Source organism: Prionailurus bengalensis, chromosome D4, assembly GCF_016509475.1.
Source record: "Prionailurus bengalensis isolate Pbe53 chromosome D4, Fcat_Pben_1.1_paternal_pri, whole genome shotgun sequence".
Lineage (NCBI taxonomy): Eukaryota > Metazoa > Chordata > Mammalia > Carnivora > Felidae > Prionailurus > Prionailurus bengalensis.
The window spans coordinates 18,741,470-18,760,797 of NC_057359.1; the positions used below are offsets into that span (position 1 = coordinate 18,741,470).

Consider the following 19,328-nt stretch of genomic DNA (forward strand, 5'->3'; position numbering starts at 1 on the left):
GAAGCCCATTTTGTCATCTTTTGTTGCTTGTGCCTTGGTGTGATATGCAAGAAATCATTGCAAAATCATCACCAAATCCAGTGTCATGCAGCTTTTGTCCTGTGTTTTCCTCTTTATAGTTTTATAGTTTTAGGTCTTAAATTTAAATCCATTTTGAATTAGTTTTTTTATATGTTCTTCAATAAGCAAGGTCTGACTTCATTCTCTTGTTCATTCTCTTCATATCCCGTTTTCCCAACGTTGTTTATTAAAACTATTGTCCATTCCTGATTGAGTAGTCTTGGTCCCTTATCAAAAATCATTTGACCGTGTATGCAAGGGTTTATTCTGAGTGCTGTATTCTGTTTTATTCGTCTGTCTTTATGGCAGTACCACACTGTTTTGATTACTGTAGTTGTGTTGTAAATTTTGAAATCTGGAAGTATAAGTCTTTCACCTTTTGTTCTTCCTTTTCAAGACTGGTTTTCCTCTGTGGGAGTCCCTTGAGTTTCCTTATGAATTTAAGGAGCATTTTTCTGTTTCTGCGAAAAGTATAATTGGGATTGCTTTGAATCGGTAGATTGCTTTTGGGCAGCATTGACATGCTAATAGTGGTTCCCAATCCATAAACTTGGGTATGTTTCCATTTATGTCTTTTAAAAATATCTTTTTAAAAGTGTACAAGTCTTTCACCTCCTTGGTTATGTTAATCCCTAAGTTATTCTTTCTGATGCTATTGTAAAAGGAATTGTTTCTGTAATTTCCTGCTCAAATTCTTCATTGTTAGGGATTAGAGATATGCAATTGATTTTTTGTGTGTGTGTGTGTTGACTTTGTACCCTGCTACTTTGCTGAGTTAGTTTCAATAGTTGTTTTGTGAGGTATTTAGAGTTTTCTTCATATAAGATCCTATTATCTGTGAACAGAGATTTTACTTCATTTTTTGATTTGGGTGACTTTTGTTTCTTGCCTGATTACTCTGGCTAGACCTTCTAGTAGTATGTTGAATAACAGTGACAAAACTGGACATTTTTGCTGTCTTTCTGATTTTCAAGGAAAAGCTTTCAGCCTTCCATTAAGTATGGTGTTTGCTGTGGGCTTTTTGTATATGAATTTTATTATGTTAGGTAGTTTCCTTCTAGTCCTAGTTTTTTGATTGTTGTTATTAAAAAAGGATTCTGAGTTTTGTTAAATGGTTTTTCTTCATCAATTGAGATGATCATATATATTTTTTTATTTGGTAAATGTTTGATTTATTTGGTAATTTTTAGCAAATTTATTTGGTAAGTTGACTTATATATCTACCCATCTTTCCATTCCAGCAATAAATTCTATTGAGTCATGCTATATAATTTTTTATAACACTTTTTTTTTTAATGTTTATTCATTTTTTTTTTTTTCTTGGAGAGAGAGAGAGAGTGAGTGGGAGAGGGAGACACAGAATCTGAAGCAGGTTCCAGGCACTGAGCTGTCAGCACAGAGCCCCACGTGGGGCTTGAACTCACAGACCGTGAGATCACGCCCTAGCCGAAGACGGAAGCTTAACCGACTGAGCCACCCAGGCGCCCCTTGAATTTTTTTAATGTGCTCTTGAATTTTGTTTGTTGGCATTTCATTATTTGCATCAGTATTTATTAGGAATATTGATCTGTAGTTTTCTTGTAGTATCGTTGTATGGTTTTGGTAGCAGATTAATACCTCATACATTGAGCTTGGAAGTATTCCCTTTAATTTGTTTTTGAAAAGTTTGAAGAGGATTGATGTTTTAAGTGTTTGGTAGTATTCACCAAAGAAGCAATCAGTTCCACGGCTTTTGTTAGGGGAGTTTTGATCACTGATTCAATCTTTTTACTAGTTTTATATGTGTGTGTATATATATATTTTATATATACATATATATTATATATATGTATTTTATATATATGGGTGTATATATAATGTATCTATTCAAATTTTCTATCTCTGTAATTTTGTCTTGGTACGTATTGTGGTTCTAGGAATTTGTCCATTTCATTTGGTTAATCCAGTTCGTTAGGATACAGTTATTCACATAATGTGTATAATCCTTGTTTCTGTAAAATCTTTAGTAATACACCTACTCTCATTTGTAATTTTGGTAATTTGAGCCTTACTCTTTTTATCTTGGTCCATTCAGCTATTTTTCAATTTTGTTGACCTTTTCAAAAAACCCAACTTTTGGTTTCATTTGATTTTTTTTTTTCAAGTTGGTCTTCTATTCTTCAGTTTATCTCTACTTGAATCTTTATTTTTTCTTTCCTTCTGTTAGCTGTGGATATAGTTTGTCCATTATTTTCATATTGTTTAAGTTATAAAGTTAGGTTCTTCTGAGGTCTTTTTGTTTTTTTCTTACAGCTATAAATTTCCATTTTAATACTTTTTTGCTGTGTCCCATAAATTTTGGTATGCTGTGTTTTTGTTTTCATATATCTAAGTGTTTTCTAATTTCCCTTATGACTTGTTCTGTGATCCATTGGTGGTTTAACAGCATTTTGTTTAACTTCCACAAATACATGAGTTTTTAAATTTTCCTTCCATTTTCTTATTTTTTTAAACGTTTGCTAATTTTTGAGTGAGAGCACGTGAGTTAGGGAGAAGCAGAGAGAGGGAGACAGAGGATCTGAAGCAGGCTCTGCACTCACAGCAGAGAGCCACTGCTGAGCTCTCTGAGGAACCCCAACTTCTGTGTTTTATTTCTGACATTATTCTGATATGGTCAAAGATGGCACTTTGCATGATGCCTATATTTTTAAATCTAGTTAGACTTAATTTGTGTCCTAATATGCGTTCTGTCATGGAAAATGTCTTAGATGGACCAGAGAACAGTGGGTCTTGTGTTTTAATCCATTCAGTTTGTGTCTTTTGAGTAGATTGTTTAATCCATATCCATATATATACATACATATGTACGTATATGTGTGTATATGTACAAATATAAATATGAACTAATATTGGTATATTATATATATATATTTTAATGGTTTATCTTTGAGAGAGCAAGAGCATGTACACGAGCAGGGGAGGGGCGGAGAGAAAGAGAGGGAGAGCAAGAATCCCAAGCATGTCCTGAGCTGCCATTGCAAAGCCTGATGCGGGGCTCAAACTCACAAACCCATAAGGTCAGGACTTGAACTGAAACCAAGAGTTGGATGCTTAACTGACTGAGCTGCCCAGGCACCCCAGATCCATATACTTTTAGAATAATTACTGATAACTTAATAGACGTACTTCTGTCCTTTTGCCATTTGTTTTCTGTGTGCTTTATTTGTCACTCATTTACTGCGTTATTCTCTGAGTTTGGTTGACTTTGTATAATGAAATGTTTAAATTTTTATTTCGGGGCGCCTGGGTGGCTCAGTCGGTTAAGTGGCCAACTTCAGCTCAGGTCATGATCTCACAGCCCGTGAGTTCGAGCCCCGCGTCGGGCTCTGTGCTGACAGCTCAGAGCCTGGAGCCTGTTTTGGATTCTGTGTCTCCCTCTCTCTGACCCTCCCCTGTTCGTGCTCTGTCTCTCTCTGTCTCAAAAATAAATGTTAAAAAAAAAAAATTTAAATTCTTATTTCATTCATCTCGTGCATATTCTGTAGGTATTTTCTCTACGGATACCCTGAGAATTACATTTTTGACATCCTTAAGTTAGAACACTTTAAGTTATACTAGCTTAACCTCAGTAACATACAGAAACTATACTCTTTCACATCTCCCTCCTCACTTTTTTTTTTTTTTTAATTTTTTTTTTTCAACGTTTATTTATTTTTGGGACAGAGAGAGACAGAGCATGAACGGGGGAGGGGCAGAGAGAGAGGGAGACACAGAATCGGAAACAGGCTCCAGGCTCTGAGCCATCAGCCCAGAGCCTGATGCGGGGCTTGAACTCCCGGACTGCGAGATCGTGACCTGGCTGAAGTCGGACGCTTAACCGACTGCGCCACCCAGGCGCCCCTCCCTCCTCACTTTTTTAAATTGCTGTTGTCACAGAATTGCATCTTTATATATTGTTGCCGAAAACAAACTATTTTGAATAGATTAGCGTCTTAAATAATTAGAAAACAACAGGCTGAGTTACAAAGCAAAGTTACCATAATACTAGCATTTAGACTAAGAAGTTTTTTTTATAAGTACAGTGGTCTCTCAAATCATGTAGAATGCAAAAAGTAGAGTTACAAACCACTGTTAAGGTAACGATAATTGATAATTGCAGATGTGTTATCTTTTGTTGGGATCATTGTTGTTTCATGCAGTATCTCTGGTTATTGTGTAGGGAAGGTCTGGTGACAGTCTTACTCAGCTTTTATTTATCTTGGAATGTCTTTATTTCTCCCTCACTCTTAAAGGGCATTTTTGCTGGATATAGAATTCTTGGTTGAAAGATTTTTTTTTCTTAGCACTTTGAGCAGTTTGGTCCATTGCCTTTCTGCCTTTTTTCTGATGAAAAATCTATTGATATAATTATTAACGATCCCTTCCATGTGATGAGCAGCTTCTCTCTTGATGTTTTCAAGATTCTCTTTTTATCTTTGGTCTTTGAACGTTTGCTTATAATTTGTATCCTTGGGTCTCTTTGAGTTCTTCCTTGGAGTTCTTTGAGTTCCCTGGGTGAATATAATCATGTCTTTCTTTAAATGTGGCCAGTTTGCGGCTAGTATTTCTCATTTTTTAGTTTTTATTTTTTTGAGATTTTTCATTCTTTAGTCCTCTAAACACCAAGTGTGGGGCTCGAATTTACAACCCTAGATAAAGAGTTGCACACTCTACTGACTAAGCCACATGGGAGTCCCTCAGCCAGTATGTCTTCAGATATTCTCTCTGACCCTTTCTCTGTCTTTTTTCCATCTGGGACTCCCACAGTGCATGTGTTGGTCCACTTGGTGTCCCCTGGGTGTCTGTTAGGCTCTGTTCACTTCAATTTATTTCTTTCTGTTCCTCAAATTTAATAATTTGTTGTTGTTCTGTCTTCAGGTTTGTCTATTGCAGTCTCCCTTTGAATCTCTATGATGAATTTTTCCTTTTAGTTATGGTACTTTTCTGCTTCTGAATTTTTTTTTAAATTTTTTTTCTTTATAGATATTTCTATTTTTTTCATTCATTATTTTCTTGATGTTCTCCACATCTTCCTTTAGATCTTTGAGCATCTATGTGACAGTTGTTTTAAAGTCTGTCTAGTGGGGCACCTGAGTGGCTCAGTTGCTTCTGGACTTTGGCTCAGGTCATGATCTCATGGTTTGTGAGTTCAGTGCCCATGTCCAGCTCCACACTGATGGTGCAGAGCCTGCTTGGGATTCTCTATCCTTCTTTTCTCTGCCCCTCCCCACTTTCACTCTCTCAAAATAAGTAAACTAAAAAAAAAAAAAAGTAGGTCTGTCATCGTATCTTCTTCAGGAATAGTTTTTGTTAACTTATTTTTTGTCTGTTAAACGGGCCATATCTTCCTGCTTCTTTGTATCGTTGGTGATTCTTTTTAAAATCTAGATATTTGGATATAATAATGTGATATCTGTGGAAATGAGATTCACCCCCATTCCCATTGTTTTCTTTTTTCTTTTTTTTTTAAAGCTTTTTTTTCTTTTTCATTATTGTAGGCTACCCCTAGTCCAAGGATCAGTCTGAGGTATAAATGTAAGGTATTCTCAGGACTTTGCTGAGCCCAAGCCTATGCCTTTCCCTGAACATGTGTGGTCACATTCTTATTTTCCCTGCATATGGAGTTGGTTTTGAATGTCCTAGTCTGTAATGTTTTGCTCACAAATGGGGAGAAGAGGACAATGAAGGGGGACAAAAACAAAAAAGGTTGCGAGTCCTTTAAAAGCCCTGGATGTCACTTTGGCTGGAGAGGGAGGGGCTTGCAACAGTTGAAAAAGGTGCAGTGACCACAACCACCCTTCTCTGTGATCAGGAGCAGCAACCAGCCATTAGAGCACAAATCTCCAAATATTTGGAGGATGGGTCCTTTCTTCCCACCTTGGTTCCTGCAAGTGTTGCAAGGTGCTTCAGGAATGTGTGCACGGCTGGCTGCAGTAGGCCTGAGAATAGGTAGGGGCCCGGGTGAGCTGCTGCTATGGTAAAGAGCTAAAGTGGATGTGAATGAAGTGCAGTTTACATTCAAGCCTTCTCTGCAAGTTGCAAGTTGCAAGCCTTCAGTAGATTCTGGAGTTCCAGAATCTTTACATTAGGCACATTTTGCCTATTGAGTTATCTAGCTAGGAAGACAGATTCTTGGTGTTTTCTACTCTGCCATTTTCCTCTTCTCCAATTCTTTCTTTACTAAGTCTCCTAGGCTTTTGCCTTTTAAAAATTATTTTCATCTTCTCAAAATAATACATATACATAGATTTAAAAGTTAGTAAGTAATATTAGTACCACAATTTAGAAATTCTGTCTCCTGGCTCAGCCCCTAAACCTGCTCCATATAGATCTGCTTTTAAGTTTTTTGGGTTTTGTTTGATGTTTTTATTTACTTTTGAGAGTGTGAGTGGAGGAGGGGCAGAGAGGGGGACAGAGGACCCCACGTGGGCTCTGCACTGACAGCAGTGCTCCTGACGTGGGGCTCGAACTCACCAACTGTGAGATCTTACCTGAGCTGAAGTTGGATGCTCAACTGACTGAGCCACTCAGGAGCCCCTACTTTTAAGTTTTAAAGTGTTTTTGTGGTTACTTCCATGCTACTATATAAGATGATCACATCCCTATTACTTGATTCATTATGCTTATACATCATTTATATAGAGAGGCTTCCTTTTATGGACTGTAAGGTTGACCCATTTTTCTGTCTTTCTAGTATAATTGCATGTTTGGTTAAATCAGTATTCATTGTTTATGTTATTATGGCTATATATAAATGTTTACTACTGAGCCAAATAGTATATATGCTCTGATTACATATGTTTTTTGGTGCAACTTTATTATTTTCTTGGCAATAGTAGGTGGATGTAGGGTGATTATTATATAGAAGTTTTTCTTAACGTGTCTGGTTTCAATGTGATGGATCTCCCTGTATCTGTAAGTACATGGTTTTAGAGTCTGCAGTCTGTTGCATGTATTTTCTTCAGAAGAAATTCTTACTTCTCACTAGGATGGGAAAAGGATAGTTGTATGGCTGTGTGGACTAAGGGAGGGAGGATACCTGGAAGTCTAACTACTAATTACACCAGACTTAAGCCAATCCTTGTATTATCATCCTCTCCCTGCCATTTATGTTCTCTGAGGACTCCAGTTCCTGAATCTTCCCAGGATTCTGGCTTTTGACTCATCTTTATTATTGGCCTCTCCATTTATTATAGGTATTTAGAAGAATTTCTTCATCTCTGCTAAGTAGGTTAAGGCCATCTGCATTCTAGCTTCCAGACTACTGAAGGTATATCTTACCTGTTTTTTTCCTGTACTCTTTCTTGACCTTGGGGATTTATCCATTTTTCCCCTTTTGCATTAATGAGGTCTTACTGAGAAGTAGAAAAATGGATAACAGTCCACCATGTTTAATCAGAAGTCCTTATTTTTACATTGGTCTAAAATTAGAAACGTTTATGCTTAAAATTCATTAGTGATAGCTTATTGTTATCAGGTAGAAGTTTAAACTCTTCAGCGTGATATGTAAAAGTTCATATGATTTGAATCCTATTTACCTCTTCAGCCTTATTACTGACCCCATCCCTTTCTCTTCTCTTCTTTTGTTCTAAACATACTGACCTATTTATAGTTTATTGAGTGTATCAATTTCTCTGAATATATCTCACTTTTACTCTATCTAACATATAATTGTGAGTTACCAGCATTGAAATGATAGTTGAGGTGTATGGTGTGGATGAGATTCCCTGAAGCAGCAGTAGAGGAGAGGAGAAGTCGTCCTAGGACTGAGCCTTAAGGAAATGTAACCTTTAATGATGGTGTAAAAGAGGAACACAGAAAAAAAAATCAAGAAAGAGTGATGAGGGGCACCTGGGTCGCTCAGTCGGTGGAGCGCTGACTTGGCACAGGTCATGATCTAACGATTTATGAGTTCGAGCCCCACATTGGGCTCTCTGCTGTGAGTGCAGAGCCTTCTTTGGATCCTCTCTCTCTCTCTCTCTCTCTCTCAAAAAAATGAACACCAAAAAAATAATAAAAAAAAGAGTCATCACATAAGTAGAAAGAAATTTGGAGATTATGATTTCATGGGAAAAGTGTGTTTTAGGAAGCAAAGAATTTATCAGATCCTAACGAGGTATTAGGTAAATTAAAGAAATAATCATTTTATTTACGTCATGCATGTCATGGGTCATTGAGTGATGATTACGGAAAAGGAACTTCTGTTTCTTCCAAAGTTGGAGACAAGGTCATCTAACAGTAAAGAGAGCAATGGAAGGATTGTTAGACCTTTGAGGAGAATCAGAAAGAATTTGACTTAGTTGTTCCAGAGCATGTGAACAAGTTGAGTGGAGAAATGTAGTAAGTGGCTGTTGGGATGAAGTTGGTGATACTTAATTTATAGTAATTTCAGTCCTGTTGTGGTTTTTCTCTGGTGCTCAATTGGCAAGGTTAAGCATGTTGATATAAAAAGTAGAAAGTTGGTTTTATTCAGGGTTGGAGCTTTATTGACAGAGGAAAATGAGCAAAAAGGAATAAAAGGGTTGAAAATGTTGGTGAAATAAGACATTATAGAATCTGTGTTGGTTAAGGGATTCAGAAGGAAATACTGGGTAGGGAAAGAAAGATTTAAGCATTTAATTGAATGACTGAATAGGTTTATAAAGGATTTTATTAGGATGTGGTGTCGTATTCAAAGATTAAAATGCTCTTTCTTCAAAGAGCTTTTATTTTGTTTACTTATTCTAAAGTCTTTTTATATTTAATATATTTACTTACCCGCTATTCACTGACACTTGGATTTGATGTAAATTTATCTTCATCAGCCTGTCCTCCTTGGCTAGTTGAATTAGTAGTGGGTCATGAGAGGAAAAAACAGATACTCTGTATGTACAGTGAGACAGGACTACACATAGAAAATGAGATAGTTTTCATTGTCATTTTCAAATGGAGAAAAAAGGGACAGTAACCTGTGGTTATCAAATGCATATTAAAAAAGGACTTAGCGGTGTGCTGGGTGGGTGACTCAGTCGTTTAAGTGACCGACTCTTGATTCTGGCTCAGGTCATGATCTCACGGTTCATGAGTTCAAGCCCTATGTCAGGCTCTGCAGCTGGTATCACAGAGCCTGCTTGGGTTGGGATTCTGTCCTCTTCTCTTTTCTCTTCTCTTCTCTTCTCTTCTCTTCTCTTCTCTTCTCTTCTCTTCTCTCTCTCTCTCTCTCTCTCTCTCTCTCTCTCTCTCTGCCCTTCCCCTACTTGCACCATCTCTCTCTCAAAATAAATAAATTAAAAATGGAAGAAATTAGGAGTTTCAATACTTTTTTTTTTTTAATTTTTTTTTTTTAACGTTTATTTATTTTTGGGACAGAGAGAGACAGAGCATGAATGGGGGAGGGGCAGAGAGAGGGAGACACAGAATTGGAAACAGGCTCCAGGCTCCGAGCCATCAGCCCAGAGCCTGACGCGGGGCTCGAACTCACGGACCATGAGATCGTGACCTGGCTGAAGCCGGACGCTTAACCGACTGCGCCACCCAGGCGCCCCAATACTTTGTTTTTTCTATTCCCCTGGAAAGTTTTGAAACTGGAGATAGTTAATATCTTTTTTAGAAAATGAAACAAATGATGAATTTCCTTAATTCTTCCTTGAAAGAAGAAAGGATTGCCTGTCTTCCTGTTCTGGATTCATCAGGAGAAGAAGCATATTCAAGTATTTCATACATCAAACCACAGACAATTTGTAATAGTATCACTAATTTTAAGGGCAATTCCTTGTTACTGTTTCTGGCTTTTCTAATTTAAGCCTATTAGAATTCTTACCAAATAATCTTCATTGTTTTCCAGGTCTTTATGGACCCAGGTATAGTTGTAAAATTTAATGGCAGGAAGTTCTAAATAGTTGGCTTTAGTTTCATTGAAAAAGTAGGTTTTGAAACTATTTGTATTTGGTAGCCTTTGAGTCTTTGGTGTGGAAGACTTTGGGAAAGGATGCTCTTAGTGTTCTGTTTATAAAGACAGATTTTTTTCTTTAACATGGTGATGTTTATGTTACCTCCATATGTGGATGGATATTTATAGAGTGTATTTTTCATTCGAGTTAAAAAAAAAAGTATTTGCTATTGTAGAAAAACATCAGGTGGAGAAACCGGACACTTTCACAGAAAAATTAATTACTCAGATCATAAAAAATCTTCAAGTGAAAATTTCCAACATCCATATTCGTTATGAAGATGATGTAAGTATTTTAATAGGTGAAACTTATTTTTATATTTTCATATATATACTTTATGGTTTGTTGACACCTGCTCTGTTGTGGCCAGCCTATTGAATGCCGGGAAGTGGAGGGACACAGATCTGAAGATGACCTGATCTTTCTGTTTTGTAATCATAGTTTCAATTTGCAGTGTTTAATGCCTTGATTACACTTTGCTAAAATGTTCAAAAATCAGATAATGAAGGAAAATGTCTTCCTCTATTGCAGTCACCTTGGGTAGTTGGGCATTATGTAGTTGGCGAGTCACGTATTTTTAGAATACTTTATATTTGCCTCTTGGAAGTTATACTGGTCTAGGAATCAGTAGAGGTAGATTTAGATTGTTTATCTCAGATCCTATGTCTCTAAAATGCATAATTATTGGCTTCTCACAGTACTATTGTGAGGTCAGTTTTTTGATAAACTGGTTTTTTATACATTGAAAAATACAAAGATTTATTATCGTGCAACACTAATACATTGATACTTAAAATTTTAATTAATATTGGGAAAAACACAGGAATAAAGGTTCTAAAAAGTAGTAAAATGTTTTTGAGTATTTGAAAAAGAATGTTTTCCAGAAAACGAACTTTTTCTGTAATTTTGTTTAACCACTAAAAATCTGAGTAAAATTTGCTCTTTTCTCTTTAGATCACAAATCGAGACAATCCATTGTCATTTGGTATTTCCCTTCAAAATCTCAGCATGCAGGTACTTTGTTTAAAAAGCAGTTTAACCATATTGTGCAGTTCATCAAGCTATTAGTGTTCTTGTATGCTAGCATCAAAAATAGGTGTCTATGTAGAATTGGTACAGAAAGTGCATAAGGTAGATTGGAATTCGGGGTAGGTAGTTTAGCATTTCAAAAAATGTTTGATAATCAAATTTAGTTTAAAATACGAAGGCCTATTATTTTCAGAATATATTTGATATTTTTTCCTTAAAAAATCCATTTCTTAAATACAAAATGAAAGTAATGTTTATTTCAGAAACCAATAAATCTTGAAAAACATAAAGAAATCACTCATTTTCTTACCACCATTATTAATATGGTGGCAAACTTGGTTCCTGATTTTTCAAATTGAGGAATTTTTAAAGTATGGGAGCAAATAGAGGATTATGAAACATTGTTGCATCAATGTTGTGGACAGTTGAGGAATCGGTCATTTGGTTTATATTTTGAATACTTTTAAAGAATAAACTGTTAGGAATAAAGTTTAAAACCCTTCTGTTTCCTACTCTTACCCTTCTCCCAGAGATAAACATCCTAAATTTTTAAACTTTGGTATAATATGTCAATTAGAAATGTATAATACCGGTAGGTTTTTAAAAGTTTACATAAATACTTTACATGATTTTTCTACAAATTTTCATTTTCTCTTCACAGTGTTAATATTTACTTGTGTTGCTACATGTAATTCAATTCAGTTTAATTGCTCTGTAGTATTTCATTACATGCTTTATTTATATTTGTTGAGTTTTTGTGTACAATTTCTTCTTAAAACATGGACCTACTACAAGCAAAAAAAAGAAAAGCCAAATTAAAAGTTATTCACTAAAGTTGGGTGGGATAAACTGTCAAATGCTGCTGTTAGTTTGAAAAATAAGGATGAGAATTACATTGGGTATGGCAACATGTGGGTCATGGGTAACTGTGACAGAGCGGTTTTGACCATCCCCTTTGGGAGACCTTAGAAACTGGTCCCCTAGTGCAGACCTGTTTAGTTAGAAACTCAGCTGGGGGCCCAGCAATCTAGGGTTTAGAAAGCCCTCCAGGTGATTTTGATACACACTAAAGTTTGAAAGTCACTGTTGTCATCTGTTCAGTTCTCTACCAGAAAATGAAAACCATCTTTGTAGAATAAGCATCTAAACACTTGATTGCCCTCAGTGGCTTCTCATTGCTATTAGAATAAAGTCAATAGTGTTGTTTTAAAATCGTTTTAATCTATTTTAATCTGACCCCTGGTAACATCTGGTTTCATCTCTTTTGTTTGCTTTATGTTCTCTGGCAATACTGGGCTTCTTCAATTCCCTGAACATGTTGTATATTTGCATGTTTTCCTACTCTGAATCATATTGCCTACTAACCTTAAAATCAATAATTTCTAAATTTTTTTTAATGTTTATTTTTGAATGAGAGTGGGAGTGGGGGTGGGGGGCAGGGAGGGGGGCAGAGAGAATTGGAGACACAGAATCCCAATCCCTGTGAGCTGTCAGCACAGAGCCTGACATAGGACTCAAACCCACGAACTGTGAGATCATGACCTGAGCTGAAGTCGGGTGCTGAACTGACTGAGCCACCCAGGCACCCCTTAAAATCAGTAATTTCTATCCATATATCATGTATTAGTCATCACTTTCTCCATTACCCGCTGAGTTTGAGGCTCCTACATTATTCTGAGAACTGTGTATTTAACCTCTGTGGTGGCACTTACCTGTTTGTAATTGCCGGTTGACTTGTTTGCTTTTTCAGTCACCACTGAGCTCTTTGAAAACAGAGACTTTGTTGTGGTTAATATCCTTTCACTGAAGGTTTTCAAGGACATTTTCATGGGAAATTGGTCAAGGGCATGTTGATAACAATTTATCAGCCATTTCATGTGTTATGACACTTTCACTGTTTTTATTTTCAGACAACTGATCAATTCTGGATTCCATGTTTACATGATGAAACTGAGAAACTCTTTCGTAAGGTAAAATAAATATCCTGTCAACCCATAGACTTGATAAAGACTTTTATTAAGGATTCGTGTGAGTTTTTACTTGCTTAACTTGATTATATGATTCAGTGATTTGAGACTTCTGAAAATAGAGTATGTTTATCATTTAAAGAAAATGAGATGTGTAATAAACTTGATTTATTTTCAGTTAATCCGATTGGATAACCTTTTTGCCTATTGGAATGTGAAGTCTCAGTTGTTTTACCTTAATGATTATGATGAGTCATTGGTAAGTAAATCTTTTTGGGATATGTGTATATGCTTTTGTTAGTATATTTTGCATTTGGTTTTATTCATCGTCATTTATTAACATACCGTAGTTTGTGGTCTTTTTTCCTAGACAAAATCCATTAGCAACATTTACAGAAATATGTGAATATATATGTGCCTGTACACAAATGTGTATAGACCCATTTTTTTGTATAATTGACGATTTTGTATAATTGACAATTATATTTACATATATATACATAATTTCATGTGTGCACGGTAATGGTTCAGCATTTGTATATAACGTGAAATGATTACAATAAGTCTAACATCCATTACCATACATAGTTAATCTCAAAACTTTTAATGAGTACTTTTAAGATTTACTCTCTCGGTAACTTTAAAATATGCAATATGAGGGACACCTGGGTGGCTCAGTCTGTTGAATGTTCGACTTTTAATTTTGGCTTAGGTCATGATCTCCCAATTTGTGGAATCAAGCCCTGTGTCGGACTCAGCACTGAGCATGGAGCCTACTTGGGATTCTTTCTCTCCCTCCCTCCCTCTCTCTGTCTCTCTCTGTCTCTCTGTCCTTCCCCCACTATTGTTTGCTCACTATCTCAAAATAACTTTAAAAAAATGTACAATATGATATTACTAACGATAGTTGCCATATTGTACATTACATACATCCTCATAACTGACTTCTTTTATAACAAGAAATTCTTACCTTTTGATTCTGTTTACACATTATGCATATTTCCCACTCTGACAACCACCAATCTGTTCTCTGTACCCATGAGTATGAGCTTGGCTTTTTTTTTCATTTTTATTTTTAATTTTTATTAAGCATTCTACATGTAAGGTCATAGGGTATATGTCTCTCTGACTTATTTCACTTAGCATAAGGCCTCAAGGTTCATCCATGTTGCAGATGGTAAGATTTCCTTCATTTTAATGGCTGAATGATACTCCACTGTGTATTTATACTATATTTTCCTTATCCATTCATCTATCAATAGACATGTAGGTCTTTTCCATATTTTAGCTATTGGAATTAATGCTGCAGTGAACATGGAGGTGCACATATCTTTTCTAGCTCATGTTTTTCTTTTCTTTGGATAAATGTTCAGCAGTGGAATTGTTGGATCATATGGTAGTTCTCCTTTTAATTTTTTGAAGACCCTCCATACTCTTTTCTATAGGGGTTGCATCTATTGATATTTCTACCCACAGTGCGTAAGAGTTCAATTTTCTCCACATCCTTGCCAACACGTGTTATTTCTTGTTTTTTTGATAATAACTGTTTTAGGGTACCTGGGTGCCTCTGCCAGTTAAGCATCCCCGTGTTGGGCTCCATGCTGGGCATGGAGCCTACTTTGGAAAAAAGTTAATAACCATTCTAACAGGTGTTAGTTGCTTTTGATTTGCATTCCCCTGATGATAAGTGGTGTTGAGTACCTTTTCATGTATCTGTTGGCCATCTGTCCGGAAAATGTCTTTTCCAATCCTCTGCCCATTTTTTAATTGGATTATTTCTCTGAAATTGGGTTGTAGGAGTTCTTCATATATTTTGCATATTGACCACTTATCTGATAAATGATTTGCATATATCTTCTCCTCTTCAGTAGGTTGCCTGTTCATTATATTGATGGCTTCCTTTGCTTTGTAGAATCTTTTTAGTTTGATGTGTTCAACTTACTTTTGTTTGTTTTTTCTTTTTTTTAAATTAAAAAAAATTTTTTTAAGTTTACATCCAAATTAGTTAGCATATAGTGCAACAATGATCCCAGTAGTAGATTCCTTAATGCCCCTTACCCATTTAGCCCCCCCCCCCCCGCCCACAACCCCTCCAGTAACCCTCAGTTTGTTCTCCATATTTGAGTCTCTCCCTGTTTTTCTATTATGTTTGTTTCCCTTCCCTTATGTTCATCTGTTTTGTCTCATAAAGTGCTCATATGAGTGAAGTCATATGACTTTTGTCTTTCTCTAATTTCACTTAGCATAATACCCTCTAGCTCCCTCCATGTAGTTGGAAATGGCAAGATTTCATTCTTTTTGATTGCCGAGTAATTGTATGTTGTGTATATATACTATGTATATATATATATATATATGTGTATATATATATATATATATATACACATATATATATATATACATACATACTATAAACATTGGGGTGCATGTGTCCCTTTGAAACAGCACACCTGTATCCCGGGGATAAATGCCTAGTTGTGCCATTGCTGGGTGGTAGGGTAGTTCTATTTTTAGTTTTCTGAGGAACCTCCATACTGTTTTCCAGAGTGGCTGCACCAGCTTGCATTCCCATCCACTTGTTTTTCTTTAGTTTTCTTTTGGTGTCAGGTCCAAAATGTCATCGGCAAGACCAGTGTCAAGGTACTTACTGCCTGTCTTTTCTTTCAGGATTTTTATGGCTTCAGGTCTTTAATCTATTTTGAGTTAATTTTGTGTATGGTCTAAGGTAGTGGTCCAGTTTCATTTTCTTGCATGTGGCTGTCCAGTTTTCCAAACACCTCATATTGAAGAGACTCTCCTTTACCCACTGTACATTTTTGGCTTCTTTGTGGAAATTAATTAACCATACATATGCATGGATATATTTCTGGGCTCTTTATTCTATGCCATTAATCTGTGTGTCCGTTTTTATGCCAATACCATACTGTTTTGATTACTGTAGTTTTGAATAGAATTTGAAATCAAGGCTTGTGATATCTCCAGGTTCTTTCTCAAGATTACTTTGGTTTTTGAGGTCTGTTGTGGTTCCATACTTATATTAGGATCATTCTATTTCTGTGAATAATGCCATTGGAAATTTGACAGGGATTGCATTGAATTTGTAGATTGCTTTGGCTAGTATGGACTTTTTAACAATGTATCTTGAAATATGGAGCATGGAATATGGTCCCCTTTTTTGGCATCTTTAGTTTGTCTCTTCAGTGTCTTACAGTTTTTGGTGTACAAGTTTTTGGCTTCCTTGGTTTAATTTATTCCTATGTATTTTATTCCTTTTGATGTAATTGTAAATTGGATTGTTTTCTCAATTTCTTTTTCTGCTACTTCATTATTAGTGTGTAGAAATGCAGTAGATTTCTGTATGTTAATTTTGTATCCTACAATTTTACTGAATTAATTAGTTTTAACAGTTTTTGGTGGAGTCTGTAGGGTTTTCTATATAGAATGTTATATCATCTACAAACAGTGATAGTTTTACTTCTTCCTTTCAATTTGGGTGCCTTACATTCTTTTTCTTGCCTAATTGCTCTGGCTAGGACTTCTAATTCTGTGCTGAATAAAAGTGGCAAGAGTAGTGGGCATCTTTGTCTCGTTCCTAATGTTAGAGGAAAAGCTTTCAGGTTTCAACTATTGAGCATGATGTTAGCTGTGGGATTGTCATATATGGCCTTTCTTATGTTAAGGTGTATTTCCTTCATTCCCACTTTCTTAAGATTCTTTATCATAAATGGATGTTGAGTTTTGTCAAATTTTATATATGTGTCTGTACACAAATATATAAAAACACACATATATTCAAATAGTTCCTAGAACATTCTTTAATAGTAGTAGTTTAATGGGATATTGTCTAACCAGTTTAATATTTTCCATAGCTAATTCCTCCTAAGTTTGAGTTTTTTATTTTTTAAATTGTTTTTCAACTTTTTTTTTTTTTTGCATATGGTAGGATTTTGTAGAATAAAGATCTGTTGGCATGAATATAAATAAAAGCAGTTTGTCTTTTAATAGGACAGCTTGAGGAATGGTATTGTCAATAAAAATATTGTTCCAGAAGGTTATGATTTTGGTAAGTACATTTTATAAAATAAGTACAATTAAAGTAATTGGTATAAATTTTAATGAACATTGTTAATGTCACTGTGACGTTTCATGTTAATTTTGTCATATAAGTCAAGGTATTTATAATACATATGCACAAATAAAACAGCTATCTGTTCAATGCCCTTCATTGTTGGGGAACTTTTTGCTATATTTCAAAACTATAGGAAAGAAAAATGTCCCGAGAGAGGATGTAATAAATGTGGTAAATCTCGAAGGACTATTCATAATAATTATAATGTTAAGACATTTTAAATGGCAAATACAGTTTAATAAGGCTAGCTGCCATAGTCTGTAGTGTAATCTTACTATTTTTAAAATGTGTATTTAAAACTTTTCTTCTCCATACTTGCATTTGGTTCCAAATTTTCTGAAATGAACATGTACTTTTCAGAAATGAGTAAAATTTCAAGTTGAAAGGAGTAGCATTTCCTGTACTCTGTAGGTACTCAGTAAATACTGATTGGTGAGTGGGTAACTATTGGCTTTGGTCGTCTGATGTCTTCAGTGATTCTTTGCTGTATTCTTCTACCTTCATGATTATACTTTATTAATTTCCTAAAGTTGAGTCTTGTTTTCACTCTTAAACTATCCATTTCATGGTTTTGGTTTTATTTTCTAGAGTATTTTCATCAAAGGAAACATTAGGAACAGATGAGATTTCTTGTCATGTGTATTGATGATTCTCCTGTCTGTCACTTAGGTTTGACTTATTCTCCTTTGCCCTGCTGTCATTTCCCGCTGCGATAGTCAGGACCTGATGAGAGAGAAACCACACAGTAATTTGAGCAGGGGAAGTTTAATATAAAAAATGACTGTAACAGGGGGTTGGAGTCACAAAGGATTCGCTAACAAGTAGAGAGAACTCTAAAGAAAAAAAGGCATAGTAGAAGGAACTGCCCCTACCCTAGGACTAAGATGGAGTGCCCAGAGAAGAGGGTCTGCCTGCCTCAGCATAGAGATCTATGTGACCAGGGCGCACCGATTGCCAGGAAAGTCTCTAAACTTGTTGGAAATTCACCCTCAGGAACTTTATGGATTCTCATAGAGATTTGTCCTGTGGGAGGCACTTCACTGGAGAACTGCATTAGGGTGCTGGGAGAATTTGCTGGCTGCTGCTAGTCGCCGTGCAGTTCAGGAGGCTGGTGCTGAAGAAGTCTGTCATAGTGTAGGAGCTGCTGTCATACCATAGGAGCGGGACGCTGAAGGAGCAGAATTCTGTAGGAGACATTTTGTGGGAGCTGGGTAGTGGAAAAACCATGGCAGTGCAGGAGTCTGTGGAATGAGCACATTAGAACCAGCAAACATAACTCCTCTTACAGTATCTCTCCGGCGCCCTCTACTGATAAAGATTAGTATTACGCTAGCTGGTAAAAAATATTTCAAGGGCCCAAGTCTAGTTTTTAGAATAGACAATGAAGGATGAATTCAGAGTTCACAGATAATAAATTGATAATTGGCATACCTGTTGGAGAGGGAAGGAGGACTGAAGGCTTTTTTTTTTATTTAATGGGAGATTCAACAGCTTATTCATAGGTTGAGATGAGAATCATCTGTAGAACATGAATAAATGAAGCAAGATAGAGAAGGGATACTTTCTTTATTGATGTGGGTAAAAGGGGATAGGATCTCGTGCACAAGTGGAGTGCTTTTCCACACAGAGAACGTGATTAGTTCAATCGTAAGACAGATTTCAGGCGTGAGACACAAGTCCTGATACTGGGTGGGCAGTAGAGATGGTGATAGTTTATGGAATTTCTTTGATGAGCTCTTACTTCTTAATATGTGAGGTGTTGGGAGGTTTTTGGAGGGAGGAGAGGCTGTGAAATACCCACGTAGGTTAACGGGAGAGAGAATTGACTAGAACCGTGTTCTCAAAGTGCAGTTCAGACTAGCAGCATCAGTATTACTTGGAAACCTGTTAGCAATGTAAATCCTAGGGCTCATCCCAGACACACTGAATCGGAACCTCTGAGAGTGAACCTTGGCAATCTGTGTTTTAATAGGCTTTCTTGGTGATTTTGATTAATACCAAATTTTGAGAGCCACTGAGATAGGGTAGGGGTTGGGCAATTGTTTTTTTTTTTAAGGGCCATGTAGTAAATTAAGTATTTTTCAGTTTGAAGGCCATGTGTATACAGCCTCTGTCGCATATTTTTCTTTTTTCCTTTAAACAACCGTGTAAAAGTGTAACAATCATTCCTAGTTCACTGCTTGTGCAAAAACATGC

At 36.1% G+C, this 19,328-nt stretch overlaps 1 protein-coding gene across 3 annotated transcripts in view; it reads left to right on the forward strand.

Annotated features, from left to right (window-relative positions):
* VPS13A (vacuolar protein sorting 13 homolog A) overlaps positions 1–19,328 on the forward strand; it is a 264,231-nt gene that overhangs the window by 20,718 nt on the left and 224,185 nt on the right. For all 3 annotated transcript variants that reach the window (XM_043565725.1, XM_043565727.1, XM_043565726.1), the window contains exons 6-10: positions 10,183–10,292; positions 10,962–11,021; positions 12,947–13,006; positions 13,182–13,262; positions 17,009–17,066. In XM_043565725.1, the coding sequence (XP_043421660.1) occupies positions 10,183–10,292; positions 10,962–11,021; positions 12,947–13,006; positions 13,182–13,262; positions 17,009–17,066 (369 nt within the window). The remainder of the gene's footprint in view (positions 1–10,182; positions 10,293–10,961; positions 11,022–12,946; positions 13,007–13,181; positions 13,263–17,008; positions 17,067–19,328) is intronic.